This window comes from Bombina bombina, chromosome 8 (genome assembly GCF_027579735.1).
Source record: "Bombina bombina isolate aBomBom1 chromosome 8, aBomBom1.pri, whole genome shotgun sequence".
In the NCBI taxonomy this organism is placed as follows: Eukaryota; Metazoa; Chordata; class Amphibia; order Anura; family Bombinatoridae; genus Bombina; species Bombina bombina.
Window position 1 is genome coordinate 20,900,607 of NC_069506.1, and position 15,653 is coordinate 20,916,259.

The 15,653-nt window shown below is 38.1% G+C and overlaps 1 protein-coding gene across 1 annotated transcript in view; it reads right to left on the reverse strand.

Moving 5' to 3' along the window:
• The window catches only part of LOC128638774 (uncharacterized), a 142,252-nt gene that overhangs the window by 91,414 nt on the left and 35,185 nt on the right, over window positions 1-15,653 (reverse strand). The window contains exons 4-6 of the mRNA XM_053690911.1: window positions 15,362-15,463; window positions 13,766-14,819; window positions 3,863-3,874 (exon numbers count right to left, since the gene is read on the reverse strand). Coding sequence (XP_053546886.1) covers window positions 3,863-3,874; window positions 13,766-14,819; window positions 15,362-15,463 — 1,168 coding nt within the window. The remainder of the gene's footprint in view (window positions 1-3,862; window positions 3,875-13,765; window positions 14,820-15,361; window positions 15,464-15,653) is intronic.

The following is a 15,653-nucleotide window of genomic DNA, read 5'->3' on the forward strand; positions in this document are numbered from 1 at the left end:
ATGCCAGGAAAGAAAATAATTTATCAGGAAAGCATAAATTTTGTTTTCTTTCCAATGGCATGGAGAGTCAATGAATCCATTCCAATTACTAGTGGGAACCAATTGCTAAGCTATAGGACACATAATGGAAGAGAGGGAGAACAAGACAGGCGGACCTAAACAGAAGACACCACCTCTTGAAGAACTTTCCTCCCAAAAGAAGCCTCAGCTGAGGCAAAAGTATAGAATTTGTAGAATTTAGGAAAACTATGCAACAAGGACCAAGTGGCTGCCTTGCAGATTTATTCTACAAAATCTTAATTTTTGAAGGCCCAGGAAGAAGATACAGCCCTAGTGGAATGAGCGGTAATTCTCTCAGGAGGCTGTTGTCTAGCTGTCTCATTAGTTAACCGAATAACACTTCTCAACCCGAAAGAAAGAGTAGAAGTGGTCTTCTGGCCTTACGCTTACCAGAGAAAACAACGAACAGGGCAGTAGATTGCCGAAAATCTTTAGTTGCCTGTAGATAGAATTTCAGAGCATGCACAACATCCAGGTTATGCAACAGACGTTCCTTCTGAGAAGGAGGATTAGGACAAAATGAAGGAACAACAATTTCCTGATTGATGTTGCGATCCGACACTACCTTAGGAAGAAATCCCAACTTAGTACGAAGGACCACCTTATCCACATGAAAAATAAGGTAAGGGGGATCACACTGCAGAGCCAAAAGCTTGGAAACTCTGCGAGCAGAAGAAATAGCAAGGAGAAACAAAACTTTCCAAGATAACAACTTAATATCAACAGAGTGCATAGGCTCAAACGGAGCCTGTGGCAGAACTTTAAGAACAAGATTAAGGCTCCATGGGAGGAGCAACAGGTTTAAACACAGGCCTGATTCTGACCAAGGCCTGAACAAAAGATTGAACATCTGGTAGGTCTGCCAGTCGTTTATGCAAAAGAAAAGACAGTACAGAGATCTGACCCTTCAGAGTACTGACTGACAAGCCTTTCTCCAGGCCCTCCTGAAGAAAAGACAAAATGCGGAGAACCCTCACCTGACTCCAAGAGAAACCCCTCGATTCACACCAATAAAGGTATTTACGCCACAACTTACGAGCCTGAAGCATGGTATCAATGACCCTCTCAGAAAAAACACCTAGACAATACTAGGCGTTCAATCTCCAAGCAGTCAGCTTCTGAGAATCTAGGTTTGGATGGAGGAAGGGACCCTGAAGTAGAAGGCAACCTCCAAGGGAGTAGAAATGACATCTTCACCATATCCGCAAACCAGATTCTGCGAGGCCAGGCTGGGGCGATTAAGATCACAGACGCCTGCTCCTGTTTCATAGGAGCTATCACTTGAGGAAGAAGGGCAAACAGAGGAAACAGGTACATGAGACCGAAGTCCCAAGGAACCGCCATAGCGTCGATCAAAGCTGCTTGCAGATCTCTTGATCTTGACCCGTACTTTGGAAGCTTGGCATTTAGATGAGATGCCATCAGATCCAACTCCGGAACTCCCCACCTAAAAGTTTTCATTGAGAATACATTCGGATGAAGGGCCCACTCCTCTGGATGAAAAGTCTGCCTGCTCAGATAATCTGCTTCCCAGTTGTCCACCCGTGGGATGTGGATGGCAGAAAGGAGACAACTTTGAGACTCTGCCCACTGAAGAACGTGAGCCACTTCATAGCTCAGGAGCTCCGAGTTCCTCACTGGTGGTTGATATACGCCACCGAAATGATGTTGTCTGATTGGAATCTGATAAACCGGACCAAACTCAGTTGAGGCCAAGCTGTTAGAGCATTGAAGATTGCTCTCAAGTCTAGGATATTTATTGGGAAAGAAGATCTCGAGTCCAAAGACCCTGAGCTTTTAAAGAACCCCAAACTGCTCCCCAGCCCAACAGGCTGGCATCCGTGGTCACAAACTCCCAAGATGTCTCAGGAAGCATGTGCCCTGGGACAGATGGTCCTGGGAGATCCACCAGGACAGAGAGTCTCTCGTCTGGGTGTATAGCACTATCCTCAGAGAGGTCTGAGTGGTCTCTGTTCCATTGTCTGAGCATGCATAACTGTAGAGGTCTCAGATGGAAACGAGCAAACGGAATAATGTCCATGGAAGCAACCATCAGACCAATTACTACCATACACAGAGGCACTGATGGACAGATAGAGGACTGAAGAGAAAGACAAGAAGCAAGAAGTTTAAAATTTCTGACCTCTGTCCGCAAAATCTTCATGGACATCGAGTCTATGACCGTCCCCAAAAAACATACCCTGGTGTTTGATACCAGGAACTCTTTACCAGATTTACCTTCCACCCATGGGAACGTAGAGTTGACAACAGAAAGTCCGTATGGGATCTTGCTAAATGAAAAGATGGCGCCTGAACCAAGATATCTGACCACCGCCAAAAGAGCCCCTAGAAACTTTGTAGAGATTTGAGGAGCAGTGGCAAGGCCAAAGGGAAGGGCAACAAACTGAAAATGTTTGTCTAGAAAGGCAAACCACAGGAATTGATAATGTACCCTGTGAATAGGAACATGAAGGTACACGTCCTTCAGGTCTATGGTAGTCATAAATTGACACTCCTGAACCAAAGGGAGAATAGAACGTATAGTCTTCAAGAAATTTGAACCTTGAGAAATTTGTTGAGACACTTGAGGTCCAAAATGGGTCGAAAAGTTCCCTCTTTCTTGGGAACCACAAATAGGTTGGAATAGAATCATTGACCCTGTTCCGCCAGAGGAACTGGGACAATCACTCACAGAGAAGCTAGATCCTTTACGCAGCTTAAGAAAGCCGCTCTCGTTTACAGATAACCTTGACAGGAGAAATCTGACCCTGGGAGACTACTTCCACTGCCCAATGATCTGGGACATTGTGGATCCAAGCCTGCTGAAAGAAGGAAAGCCTGCCCCCTACTTGATCCAAAACAGGATCGGGGGCAGCCCCTTCATGCTGACTTAGACTCAGAGGACGGTTTCTTGGATTATTTCCACTTATTCCATGGTTGACTAGACCTCCATGAGGTCTTAGATTGCTCTGTCTTGGAAGAAAAGGAGGACGACTTTTCAGGACTATGGTAGTCATAAATTGACACTCCTGAACCAAAGGGATAGAAATAAAACTGCTGATCACATACAAAATATGCATAGCGTATAACCATATTTAAGTGCACAAAACATACCCCACATAAGTTTAAGAGGGCAAATAACAAATAGCCCTAGGGAAATACCACTCCGAGTGCCAGCCTCATAATATTCAGTAACCCGTAACTACCAGTTACTTTTAACCCCTTGCCCTGACAGAGCTGCCCTTAAAGGGACATAATACTCATATGCTAAACCACTTGAAACTGATGCAGTATAATTGTAAAAGCTGACAGGAAAATATCACCTGAGCATCTCTATGTAACAAAGGAAGATATTGTACCTCACAATTTCCTCAGCTCACCAGAGTAAGTTCTGTGTAAAAAGTTATACTCGGCTGCTGTCCAGCTGCAGGTAAAAAAAAAAATGAAGAAATGAACTGCAGTCAATCAGCATCAACAGTGCTGAGGTCATGAACTCTTTTACTGTGACCTCATGAGATTTCACTTAACTCTCATGAGATTTTATGGTGAACTTCCTTAAACTGAATGGGGAACTAACATGAGTGTGCATGAGGCTCACTCCCTTGCCTGTCCTGGGACAGACATACTGATTTGCTAATTAAAGTCCTTTGCAATGGGGTTTGATTACTTAGGACATTTTGATGTAAAATATATTTCTTTTTTACATAGAGATGTTCAGGTGATATTTTCTAGTCTAGTGAGTCCACTGAGGATTAACCCCTATAGTGCTGAAACCTTCTCATCTAGAAGGGGAAGCACTTACCTGTGGATCCAGCTGCAGGGCAGGAAACAGCGTCTTAGGTATGACAGATTTAACCGACCTCTGACAGGGACCTGTAGAAAAACAGAGTAACCAACCCTGGTTTTCTATAGAGGGGTAGCATAAATGTTAGAAGGTAAGCAAGGACTACCTCGCCGTCTTCTAACTGCTAAAAGCCACCATTGCTCTTACTAAAGAGGATTACTTGGACACAGCATAGCCCCAATCCTTGCTTGCATGGAAAAATACCCATTAAAGGATTAAATATCTTCAAACACCATCTTCGCACATCCTCCTGATGTACAAGGCAAAGAATGACTGGGGGTTTATGGGAAGTGGGAGTGATACTTAACGGCTCTGTTGGGGTGTTCTTTGCCTCCTCCTGGTTGCAAGGAGTTGATTTTCCACAAGTAATTAGAATGGATTTGTGGACTCTCTATGCCTTTGGAAAGAAATTGAGTTTAGTTTCCTTTTAAGTGAAAGTGTACTGTAAAATTGTTATTGTTTAAAAAGATAGATAACGCCTTTACTACCCATTCCCCAGCTTTGCACAACCAACATTTTTATATTAATATACTTTATAACATTTAAATCTCTAAATTTCTGCCTGTTTCTAAGCCACTACAGACAGGATCTGATCACATGGTTTTTAATTTGCTTTTCACAACAGGAGACTACTAGTTCATGTGGGCAATATAGATAACATTGTGCTCACGCCCGTGGGTTGTGAACAACACAGCACTAATTGGATAAACTAAGTCAATAGATAATAAATAGCCATGTGATCACAGGGCTGTCAAAAGAGGCTTAGATACAAGGTAATCACAGAGGTAAAAAGTATATTTATATAACTGTGTTGGTTATGTAAAACTGGGGAATGGGTAATAAAGGGATTATCCATCTTTTTAAACAATACAAATGTTGGAGAAGACTGTCCCTTTAATGTGTTCTAATTACTTGATATACCAGCTGCAGAGTATGAACTGTATGAGAAATTGCTTGTATGTCAAAGCCAAATAAATTAGAACAATTGAAAATGATTCATGGAGAATAAATTTAAGCTCTGCCTGAATTGTGAAAGTTTAATTTTGATTTACATATCCCTTTAGTAAAATTAACAAGATGAATTGTGTATGAAATGTCAGATACAAACAGGTGGTATTATCAAGTATTTCCCCTGCTGTTTACTGAAATATATTTTATTTCCCATTAAAGCCACATAAGAAAATGTTGTGTGTTGTTACATTTCTAAACTTTTACTGTATCTGAAGTAAGGAATAGATGTTAAAGGGACAGTCTACGCTAGAATTTTTATTGTTTAAATAGATAATCCCTATATTACCCATTCCCCAGTTTTGCACAACCAACACTGTTATATTAATACACTTTTTACCTCTGTGATTACCTTGTATCTCTGCAGACTGCCCCCTAATTTCAGTTATTTTGACAGACTTTCATTTTAGCCAATTTCTGCCCTCTCATAAGTAAATCCATGGGCATAAGAACAAGGTCATCTATATGGCACACATGAACTAGGGCTGTCTAGCTGTGAAAAACTGACAAATGCATTGAGATAAGAAGCGGACTTTAAGGGTTTAGAGATTAGCATATGAGCCTACCTAGGTTTAGCTTTCAACTAAGAATACCAAGAGAACAAAACAAAATTTGATGATAAAAGTAAATTAGAAAGTTGTTTAAAATTGCATGCCCTATTTAAATCATGAAAGATTAATTTTGACTAGACTGTCCCTTAAAATTAAATTACTGAATGTAGAAAATATATCTAATTTTAATATTTTTGTCCTGGTTAATAGACAAAGCAAATTTGTCAAGATGTAATATATGATAAAACATACACACATTATATATATCTCACGTAACTTATGTCATAGTTTCTCAGGTTTTTTTTATTCTTGCGTTATGCTTAGAAGGCACACCTGTAAAGGTACGTCCTACTGAAAAGACAGAATTATTTGGAGCTTGTTTACCCCATACTGTAAAGTCAATAAGCAAATGACTATCATTTGTATTTCAATCACTATCATCAAGCATAAGATATCTCACTGCATAAAGAGAAAAAAAAGAAAATGACCATATTACTGTGATCAATGCATCTCTCATGTATATGGGACCCTACAATGGAATGAAAAGACATTTTATGGAAACATTTTATGTCTATCTTCATTGCCAAGGAGACAAGAGTGCCACCCACCTCTTGTGTATAGTAGTGCAGGCGATTACCTACATCCCAATGGGGAATGTGATAACTCCTCTTTCAAACTAGACATCTACTATTCATATTACTCTGCTTGGTGCTAGAAAGGCTCCCACTGAAGCTTTCTCCATAGCCTTCATCATTAATGTTAAAGGGAAATTTTAATCAAACATTTTCTATCAAGCATGAGAGAATAGCAATGAAAGAAGAAAATGTTTTTTTTTTTTTTAAATCTTTTAACTTGATACTGAAATGAACATGAAATGCTTGTGCACAACTGATCCCTAAAGATCCTTTTCTTACTGGCTGATAAGCATTCCTCTATTGGTGGGCAGGGACAAGCCTCCACAAGCATTACACTGCAGCAGTGACTGCAACAATATCTGTAACAATGTTATACATTCTTGGAGACACTGCTGCTCTCCAGTGCTGTCAATGTTTAAAGGGACAGTCTAGTCAAAATTAAACTTTCATGATTCTGTGAGGGCATGCAATTTTAAACATCTTTCCATTTCACTTTTATCATCTAATTTGTTTTGTTCTCTTTGTATTCTTTATGGAAAGCTGAACCTAGGTAGTCTCATATTCTAATTTCTAAGCCCAGGCTGCCTCTTATCTGAATGCATTTGACAGTTTTCACTGCTAGAGGACGTTAGTTCATATGTGCCATATAGATACCATTGTGCTCACTCGTGTGGAGCTATTTATGAGTCAGCACTGATTGGCTAGAATGCAAGTCTGCCAAAAGAACTGAAATAAGGGGACAATCTGCAGAGGCTTAGGTACAAGGTAATCACAGAGGTAAAATATATATATATTAAAAAAAAACGTCTTGGTTATGCAAAACTGGGGAATGAAGGAATTATCTATCCTTTTAAACAATACAAATTCTGGAGTAAACTGTCCAAAGACAGCTGTAATATTGTGTTTAAAGCAGATGTATGCTCCTGCTCTTCAATAAAGGAAACAAAGAGTACAAAGTAAATGGTTGTTTAAAACTGCATGCTCTGTTTGAATCACAATTTCACTTTTATGTCCTTTTATGCGGTTTAACATAACTTTTTAAATACAAACCCTGCATCTGGGAAGGATATGTAACTAACATAAAAAATCTATTTCAGATGGGGGGTTACATTCCCCTGTTACAGAAGCGGAGACCATGGAAAGCTAGAAAGGAAAAGCCTCTACGTTTGAGCACTTATTGCCCATAATCTCACATGTATCACCGAGTCAGGTAGAATGAACAATTAGTATAGAGATGCAAATATTCATTGTTATTTGTTGTACAATCAAATCAGTTATCTTGTGAATATCTGCACACGTCTAGATATAACGAACATGTGACAGGAGCTCCCAGATAAAGCACAGGCAGTGCCCCGCAGCACTGACAAATTGTGTTCTGCACCCAGCAAATACGCAGCGGACAACTCTCTGCTTTAAACTGCCCAGATGATTATGACAACTCTGTGTTACCTGCTCTATTGGAAAAAATACATTTGATATAAAACAATGAAGTGAATTGCAATCCATTAGAAAATACGTTTCTTGTAGTGTTCCATATTTTATTTATTTTTACAACACACCACAAAACACTCCAGATACACAGGAAAAAGGATGGCCCTCCACACCGGTATTTTAGGTTTTGTTTTGTTCATATGATGTGTTTATTGTATAAATATATATTTGCTTTAAGTACATTGGTGCCTTATAAAGAAAAGGGACTTTCTTTTCTTAAAATGCTTTATATCCCATTGCCCTGTCTAAATCTCCTAAACAGATTGAGAAAGATGTGTCAGGGGTGGAGGATCAGCCATGGTTACATTATTTCTTTCTTAAAGGGACAGTACACTAAAAACTGTTATTGTTTAAAAAGATAGATAACGCCTTTACTACCCATTCCCCAGCTTTGCACAACTAACACGGTTATATTAATATAATTTATAACATTCAAACCTCTACATTTCTGCCTGTTTCTAAGTCACTATAGACAGCCCCTTATCACATGCTTTTCACAACAGGAGACACCCGAGGAGTTAAGATTTAGCACAACACAGTACTAAATGCAAGTCAATAGATAATAAATAAAAAGTCATGTGATTAGGGGCGGTCATAAGAGGCTTAGATACAAGGTAATCACAGAGGTAAAATATATATTAATATAACCGTGTTGGTTATGCAAAACTGGGGAATGGGTAATAAAGGGATTATCTATCTTTTATACAATACAAATTCTTATGTAGACTGTCCCTTTAATATGGTGAGAGCCCAGGATTAAAGTCCAGTCCTACAGGAGAAGGCAAAAAAAAACCCCACACAACAGAGCCTTAATCCTCCCTTCCAGTTTGATTCCTTAGACCGTTTTCTTGTCTCCAGCAAGTAGTGATGGTGAAATGAGAAGTGCCCTAGCAATGGAAGAGGCGCAGATCGCCATCATTGCAGCAACTCACATTCTGGGTGTGTATAGTTCTGAAGTGAACTCCGCCAGTTGTTAGCACCCGGAGGCCAAACTTTTTTTCACTTTCTGCGATGAGTTTTTTTTTTTGTGAAAAATTTTCTGCATGTTTTTTTTAAATGAAATTCATTTTCTATTAGGCAGTTACACTAAATCGCCATTTCAATGTGTTGATTAACTGGAGAATAAACTATTTTTAAAGTTGTATAATATATTACAGCACCTGAAAATCTGAGATTTTAAAATGTCTCTTGAATAAGTTTGTTTCCTTTGCTCGTGGTCTAATATATATTTATAAGGTAAACATGTAGTAACAAAAGTGTCTTATATTCAGGAGTCACAGATTTTCAGACCAGAAAGAGGCTAGGGGTGTGGTTTAAAAATTCCATGAGAACCAGTGCTGCTCCATATTTGACTGTTCTCCTCAAACAGTGCTTCACTCTGTTTGCTCTTTGTTAGGAAAACTTACACAGTGCAGCCAGAACACAGCACTGTTTGAAGAGACCAGCCTGATGCGGAACAGCTCTGCAAAGCGAAAGAGCTAACAGTTCCTGCACATGTTCCATTCTTTCTGCTGACATGCTGCAATAACATCTCAGATCACAGCATGTTCTGCCTTGGGGGTTAGTACCATCACCCCAGAGAATGGTCCTTGAATTAGGCGGAATTCAAACAAATTGTGAATCTTTGGGAAAGGCCAGACAAAGGCCTCATAGCCTCTAGATATAATTACAAGCTACCCCAGTATTGTGCAAGACCATGAAATCCAAAGGCAACTCTAATAAGGGCACTAGCGGTTCACTGGGCATTCAATATGATTTAAGGGTTTCCTCTTTTTAATATTGAATAGCCAAGATAAAACAGGAAATGGCTTCAGTCATTCTAATTGCTATGGCATGGCCTCACAGATCTGGTACCTTCTCCCTCAAGGTCCCTTCTTCCATTAAAACCTACAATCTCTCAATTTGACAGCATGATGATTGTACGCCTGACTTTGTTTTAGAGAGGTTTTTAGATCCAGTGTTAGACAATTTGATTAAGGCCAGAAAACCTGTTTCAAGACATATTTATCACGAAATCTGGAAAGTTTTCCTTTCCTGATTCAAGTCTAAAAATTAATGTTGGAACCCTTTTAGAATACCTGACATTCAAGCCTTGTTCAAGCTTTGGCCAGGACAAGGGACATAAAACCCCCATTTTTTTTTCACTATTCAGATAGAGAATACAATTTTAAAAAACTTTCCAATTTACTTTGATTATCAAATTGGCTTCATTCTCATGTTATTCTTTGCTGAAGAGATATCTAGATAGGTTTCTTCTGAAAACATCAATCAGGATATTGTAGTCCCATCTCTCTGCCCAGAGCCAAAAAAAAACACTAAAGAGAGATTACTTGGCTGTAGTAAGGGCCTTGAAACGTTTTCTTCAAGCTACCAAATAATTTAGAAATTCTTCTTCTTTGTGAGAACCTTTTGCAGGTCCCGCAAGGCACAGAAATTTACTGCAATCATTCTACCAGAGCAGTCGCCACCTCATGGGCCTTTAGAAATGAAGCTTCCTTTGAAGGCAGCTACCACTTGGTCATCTTTACCAAATTCCACCATTTTGACACGTTTGCCTCTTGTGAGGCTCCTTTTGGTAGGCAATTCCTGCAGGCCGCAGTGTCTGTTTAGTAGCTCTATCTTCCATAAAGGGACAGGGTACTATATTTTCTCCCATTTAAAGAGTTTCTAATCAACCATTCTACCTTCTGGAGCTTATTACATTGTTTACAAATAGCTCCTTTAACTTAGTTTTCTCATTTTAAATAGAAGATTTTGCATACTGTATCCCCACCTATATTGAACATATCTGAACTTAAGTTCTAATTATAAAAACAAAACAAAAACATGTAAACAAGAAGGTTAAAATAAAATAATCCTCAAAGTGGAGGTGTGTGGCAAAGAGGTACTAATATGTTCATTTCCCATTGTTCTCTAAGTATTGGCCTTTGAATAAACAGTAATGCAGACGATAAGGAGGACAAAGTAAATATTTACACAGATAAGATGAGGTATTCTCTTCCTGCAAGATCAGCCCATTGGGTTGTGGTTTCAATTTGCAACCCCCACAGATATTTCATATACAAAAACATACCTAAAGGAACATGTATATAACAAGTCATTGGAAACATATTAAGGAGAACCCAATTTTATTACAAGGACAGAGACTCATATTTTGCATCACTTTTCCTTTCACTGCTCAAATAGCATTTTTAAAGTTAAAACAGTTAAACAGAAAAAACTAACATAACCAATAACATGTAAATAACATATAGGCAGTTAGTACATATCCAATCAGATCATGTCCATAAAGTACACCGAAAACCGTTATTAGTCCTTTTTTCTTTTTGCTGCTCTGAGATAAGTATATTCATGTTTTAATAAAATTAATATTATTTGTTTTATTATTTATATTAGTTTTTCATCAATGAGGTTTGTTTATTTTGTTTTCTAACATCACTTTGTGATTTGTTTTTCTTTTTAAATTGTTTTGTCTATTTTATTCCAGTTTGGTTCCGTTTTTTTCTCTCTATTTTTATTTATCTCTTTTATTTAATTTATTTTGTTTAGTTTTTTTCTCCTAATCTCGGTGTTGTTTCCTGCCTTAAAATATATGAATCTAAAACTCTTCTTTTGAGATCCTCTGAGTCTAAATAACTTAATTTATTTTTCTCCTCCTCATTTACCTGTTACTTCCTCTACTATTAGTAGGTGGGTTTAGTGGATCATGTTGCAAGGTGGTGTGGATCCTGTTTTTTCCTCTCATTCCCTTAGAGCAGTGCTTTCCAAACTGTGTGTCGGGACACACTAGTGTGTCGGCAGCAGTGTGTAGGTGTGTCCCTGCTTCAGCACACATTTTTAAAAAAAAATTTTTTTTTTGGGTCTCTGACTTTCCGCCTACCTGCTACGCATATCACATGGTTGACACGTGATTGATACCTAGTGGGTCACAGATCATCTTAACCTATTGGCGCAGCTCAGTGGGGACTGAAACTATTCCCATTGGCTCCTGACTGCACGTGTAGTCTCCTTAATTGGCTCGTGACTGCATGTATAGTCAGTGAGTGGGACAGCAGTGTGTATGCATCACGGGCAGTAGTCAATTGGACTCACCGAGCTCTGAGGGCGGCAGCTTAAATGATGAGCTGAAGTCATTGGGGTTTTTTTTTGCAACTAACTCCCAGTAGTGCATTGCTGCTCCTGCTCTTGATATATGGATAAGAAGTGGAAGCTTAACAATGCTTGATGATGAAATGCAAGTGTCTTTATCTAATATTCCACCAAATATTCAGAAACTGTGTTCATCTGATCAACCTCATACATCCCATTAAAATAGTAAGTAGCTATTGGTGTTATTAAACTTTTTGTTTAATTCTTGCACATACATACTGTTACTTGTAAATACATTTTGTTATTATATAATTTATGTATGTGTCCGTATCTCTTAAAACAAGTTAGTTTAACGTCCTGTTTGCTACTCCAACTGAATTACTGTGTCGCAAAATGATGTAGGTCTAAAAAGTGCGTCACCAACATGAAAAGTTTGGAATGCTCTGCCTTAGAGGAGCGTCAGCTTCTAAAGCTTTTTCCAAGTCTGCTTCATTACAAGATATTTTAAAAGCTGCAGATTGGTCTTCTGATTCCATTTTTCATCAGTTTTATTTTAAACCTATTTCTTCCATTCTACACCATATAGCAAAATATGAGTCTCTGTCCTTGTAAAAAAATTCCGATTTTCCTAATAAAATGTCGGAATAATCTAGATTTTATTAAAGAGACAGAGACAAGTGTTTTCCCTCCTCTTATATCAATATCCCTCCCTTATTTAAGGTTCTTGTTTAGACAACGTTTAATTGTCTATTATATTAACTTATTTAATATATTTTATATATATTTCAGCTCAACCTCCTTCCAATCCAGGGATGTAAGGAAGATTTTGGATCTCAAGCTTTCTATGAATTTCCACGACAAAGACCCTCTTCTTCAGCTCCAGATTCTTTCATCAGCTTCAAGAGTTTCAGCTTTTTCAAGTTTCCAGGATTTTCTACAGTTTACCTTTCTTATGTGGTTCTCCTGCTTTTCAGTATTTTTTGCCTCCTTTCGGAGTTTTGTTTTTTCTTATTTCCTATGCTGATTTTTCTTCTTTCAGCAAATAGAAAAGAGCACTAATCACGGTTTTCGGTGTACTTTATGGACTCTGTCATGATCTTAATGGATATGTACTAACTGACTATATGTTATTTACATGTTATTGGTTATGTTAAAGGGACACGAAAGCCATTTTTTTTCTTTCGTGATTTAAAAAGAGTATGTCATTTTAAACAACTTTCTAATTTACTTCTATTATCTAATTTGATTAATTCTCTTGATATTACTTGCTGAAAAGCTGCTGATTGGTTGCTGCACCTAGAGGCCTTGTGTGATTGGCTCACACATGTGCATTGCTATTTCTTCAACAAAGGATATCTAAAGAATTGAGCAAATTAGATAATAGAAGTAAATTGGAAAGTTGTTTAAAATTTCATGCCCTATCTGAATCATGAAAGTTTAATTTTGACTAGACTGTCCCTTTAAAGTTTTTTTCTGTTTAACTGTTTTAACTTTAAAAATGCTATTTAAGCAGCAAAAGGAAAAGTAATGCAAAATACTCGTCTCTGCCTCTAATAAAATCTAGATTATTCCGACATTTTATTAGGATAATCGGAATTTTACAGTACATGGCCCTTTTAACTGTTTTTCCCGCCCTATTTCATGGTGGTCACATGGACTTCACAGCTTGGGTATAGGATTCCACATGTGATAGCTTGTGGACTCTCACCATCTTGTAAAAGAAAACAAGATTTATGCTTATCTGATAAATTCATTTCTTCCATGATGGTAAGAGTCCACAAAACACAACCTTGTTTTTCAACAAATGGTGGCAGTACCAGTTTGCACTTTTTTACCTTTCTTTTACTTTCCTGCTTTTTCTTATTTTTTCCTTTCTCTTGGCCATAGGTATAACTAAGGAATCTAGGAAAGTGGGAGGTAGGGATTACAGTTCTGTTGTATGGGGTGTTTTGCCTCCTCCGGTAGAACTGTACTTTAATCCCACTTGATGGCTCATAGACTCTCACTATTATGAAAAAAAAAATTTTTATCAGGTAACCCATACATTTTGTTTTTCATAAACAAAACAGGTCTAAACTGGCCCTGACTAAGAGGAAAGCAGATCTCCTGAATGGCTCTTTTGGTGTTTAACCAGATGGGACCGGTCATAAAAATCTTTTCCACATTTAAAGCAGACATACGGCCTCTCCCCTGTATGTAATCGGTGGTGAATAACTAGATGTGATTTCTGAGAGAAGCCTTTGCCACAGTCAGGGCAAACATACGGTTTGTCCCCTGTATGAGTTCGCTGATGATGCCGTAAACTTGACATCTGAGAGAAGCTTTTTCCACATTCTGTACAGGCATATGGCTTCTCTCCAGTGTGTGTTCTAAGATGTACAGCCAGGGCTGATCTTTCACAGAATCCTTTACCGCATTGCTGGCAAACATATGGTTTCTCCCCTGTATGGATTCTATGGTGGGTAATCAGACTGGATCTTTGTGTGAAGCCTTTCCCACATTCTGGACAAACATACGGCTTTTCTCCTGTATGCGTCCTGTGGTGTGAAACTAGAGTAGAACTTTCATTAAAGCCTTTCCCGCATATATGGCAAACATATGGCTTATTGCCAGTGTGTGTTCTAAGGTGGTAGATCAGACCAGACCTATAAGAGAAACATTTCCCACATTCAGAGCAAACATGTTGCTTTTGCTCGGTGTGAGTTCTCTGGTGTCTAATTAGTTGCGACTTTCCACTGCAAACCTTGTCACAAGAAGGGCAAGGGTATGACTTTTTTTCCTTGGATGTTAAATATTGTTCATCAAGGAACTCTGGATTAACAGTAGATTTTTCACTATTTTTATCAAGTATCTCACTTGTCTGTGGACTGTGGATAACTTCTGGATGTACCATTCCTTGGACCTCTTTTCCAAAGTCTGCGATCAAAATATTTTGGCTTCCCTGGTCATTGCATGTTGCATCACTACAATCGTTAACACGTTTCTCCTTTAAAACACACACATTTTGTCCATTCTGAGCCATTAAAACAAGTGGGACATTTTCTCTCTTACAAGAGGCCTCTTCTTTAACTCCCACTGTTGCACCTGATGAACAAATTGAGCATTGGGATTCCTTGATCTTACATTTGTGTATGGATCCATCTGAAAATAACAAATGCACAAAGATATATCATTTACAAAAGTTCAACCCAACCTTTTATAAAACTTGACATAACTGTCAAAAAGCACAAACATCAGGACCAAGTCAATGGATATATATTGTTACTAGGTGAGCATTTTTCATAATTTGTTATTCATTTGAAAAACAAATGAGAAATTTGAATGCATTTTCACAGTATTTGATTATTAAACATATGAACAAATCAGCTAATTGTTAATTTAATTTTCACTAAACAGAAAAAATAATTGAAAAATTCATTTAAATTTATTTCTTTTTCAAATATGCACCTGTTTACTTGCTATAACCTGCGTCGCTAAGTCACCATGCGTTTACATTTATCTGTGACTTGCATCTCTCAAATATCACATTTTACGCTTGATTACGAGTGAAGTAGCACAGGGTGTGTTATCTTTCGTGGGACCTCGTGCAAAGAATAAAGCACATTCTGTTATAATTTTAATGGATAGTGAAGGGAGCTGCATCTCACAGAGGTGTCACAAACAGATCACACACGTGCACTCACCTGTACTGATGTGATCAAACATGTCGTTTTCTGGACCCCCTAGCTCACTACTCGAGCACAACTCGTCCGTTATTTCAACTTTTATGTCAGCATTAACTCTATCTGTGGAAATTCAAATAAACAATCATTACACTTTCTGTTTTATATTTTCATAAATTTCACACAAATCTGCTTGACATCTTCCAGACAGATATTATTAAAGCATTTCATCTTTTCACCCATTAATCTTCCTTCTTTAAAAGGCCATAAAGCTCAAGTATAAATGTATTATTTCTTTATTAAAAAAAGAGGG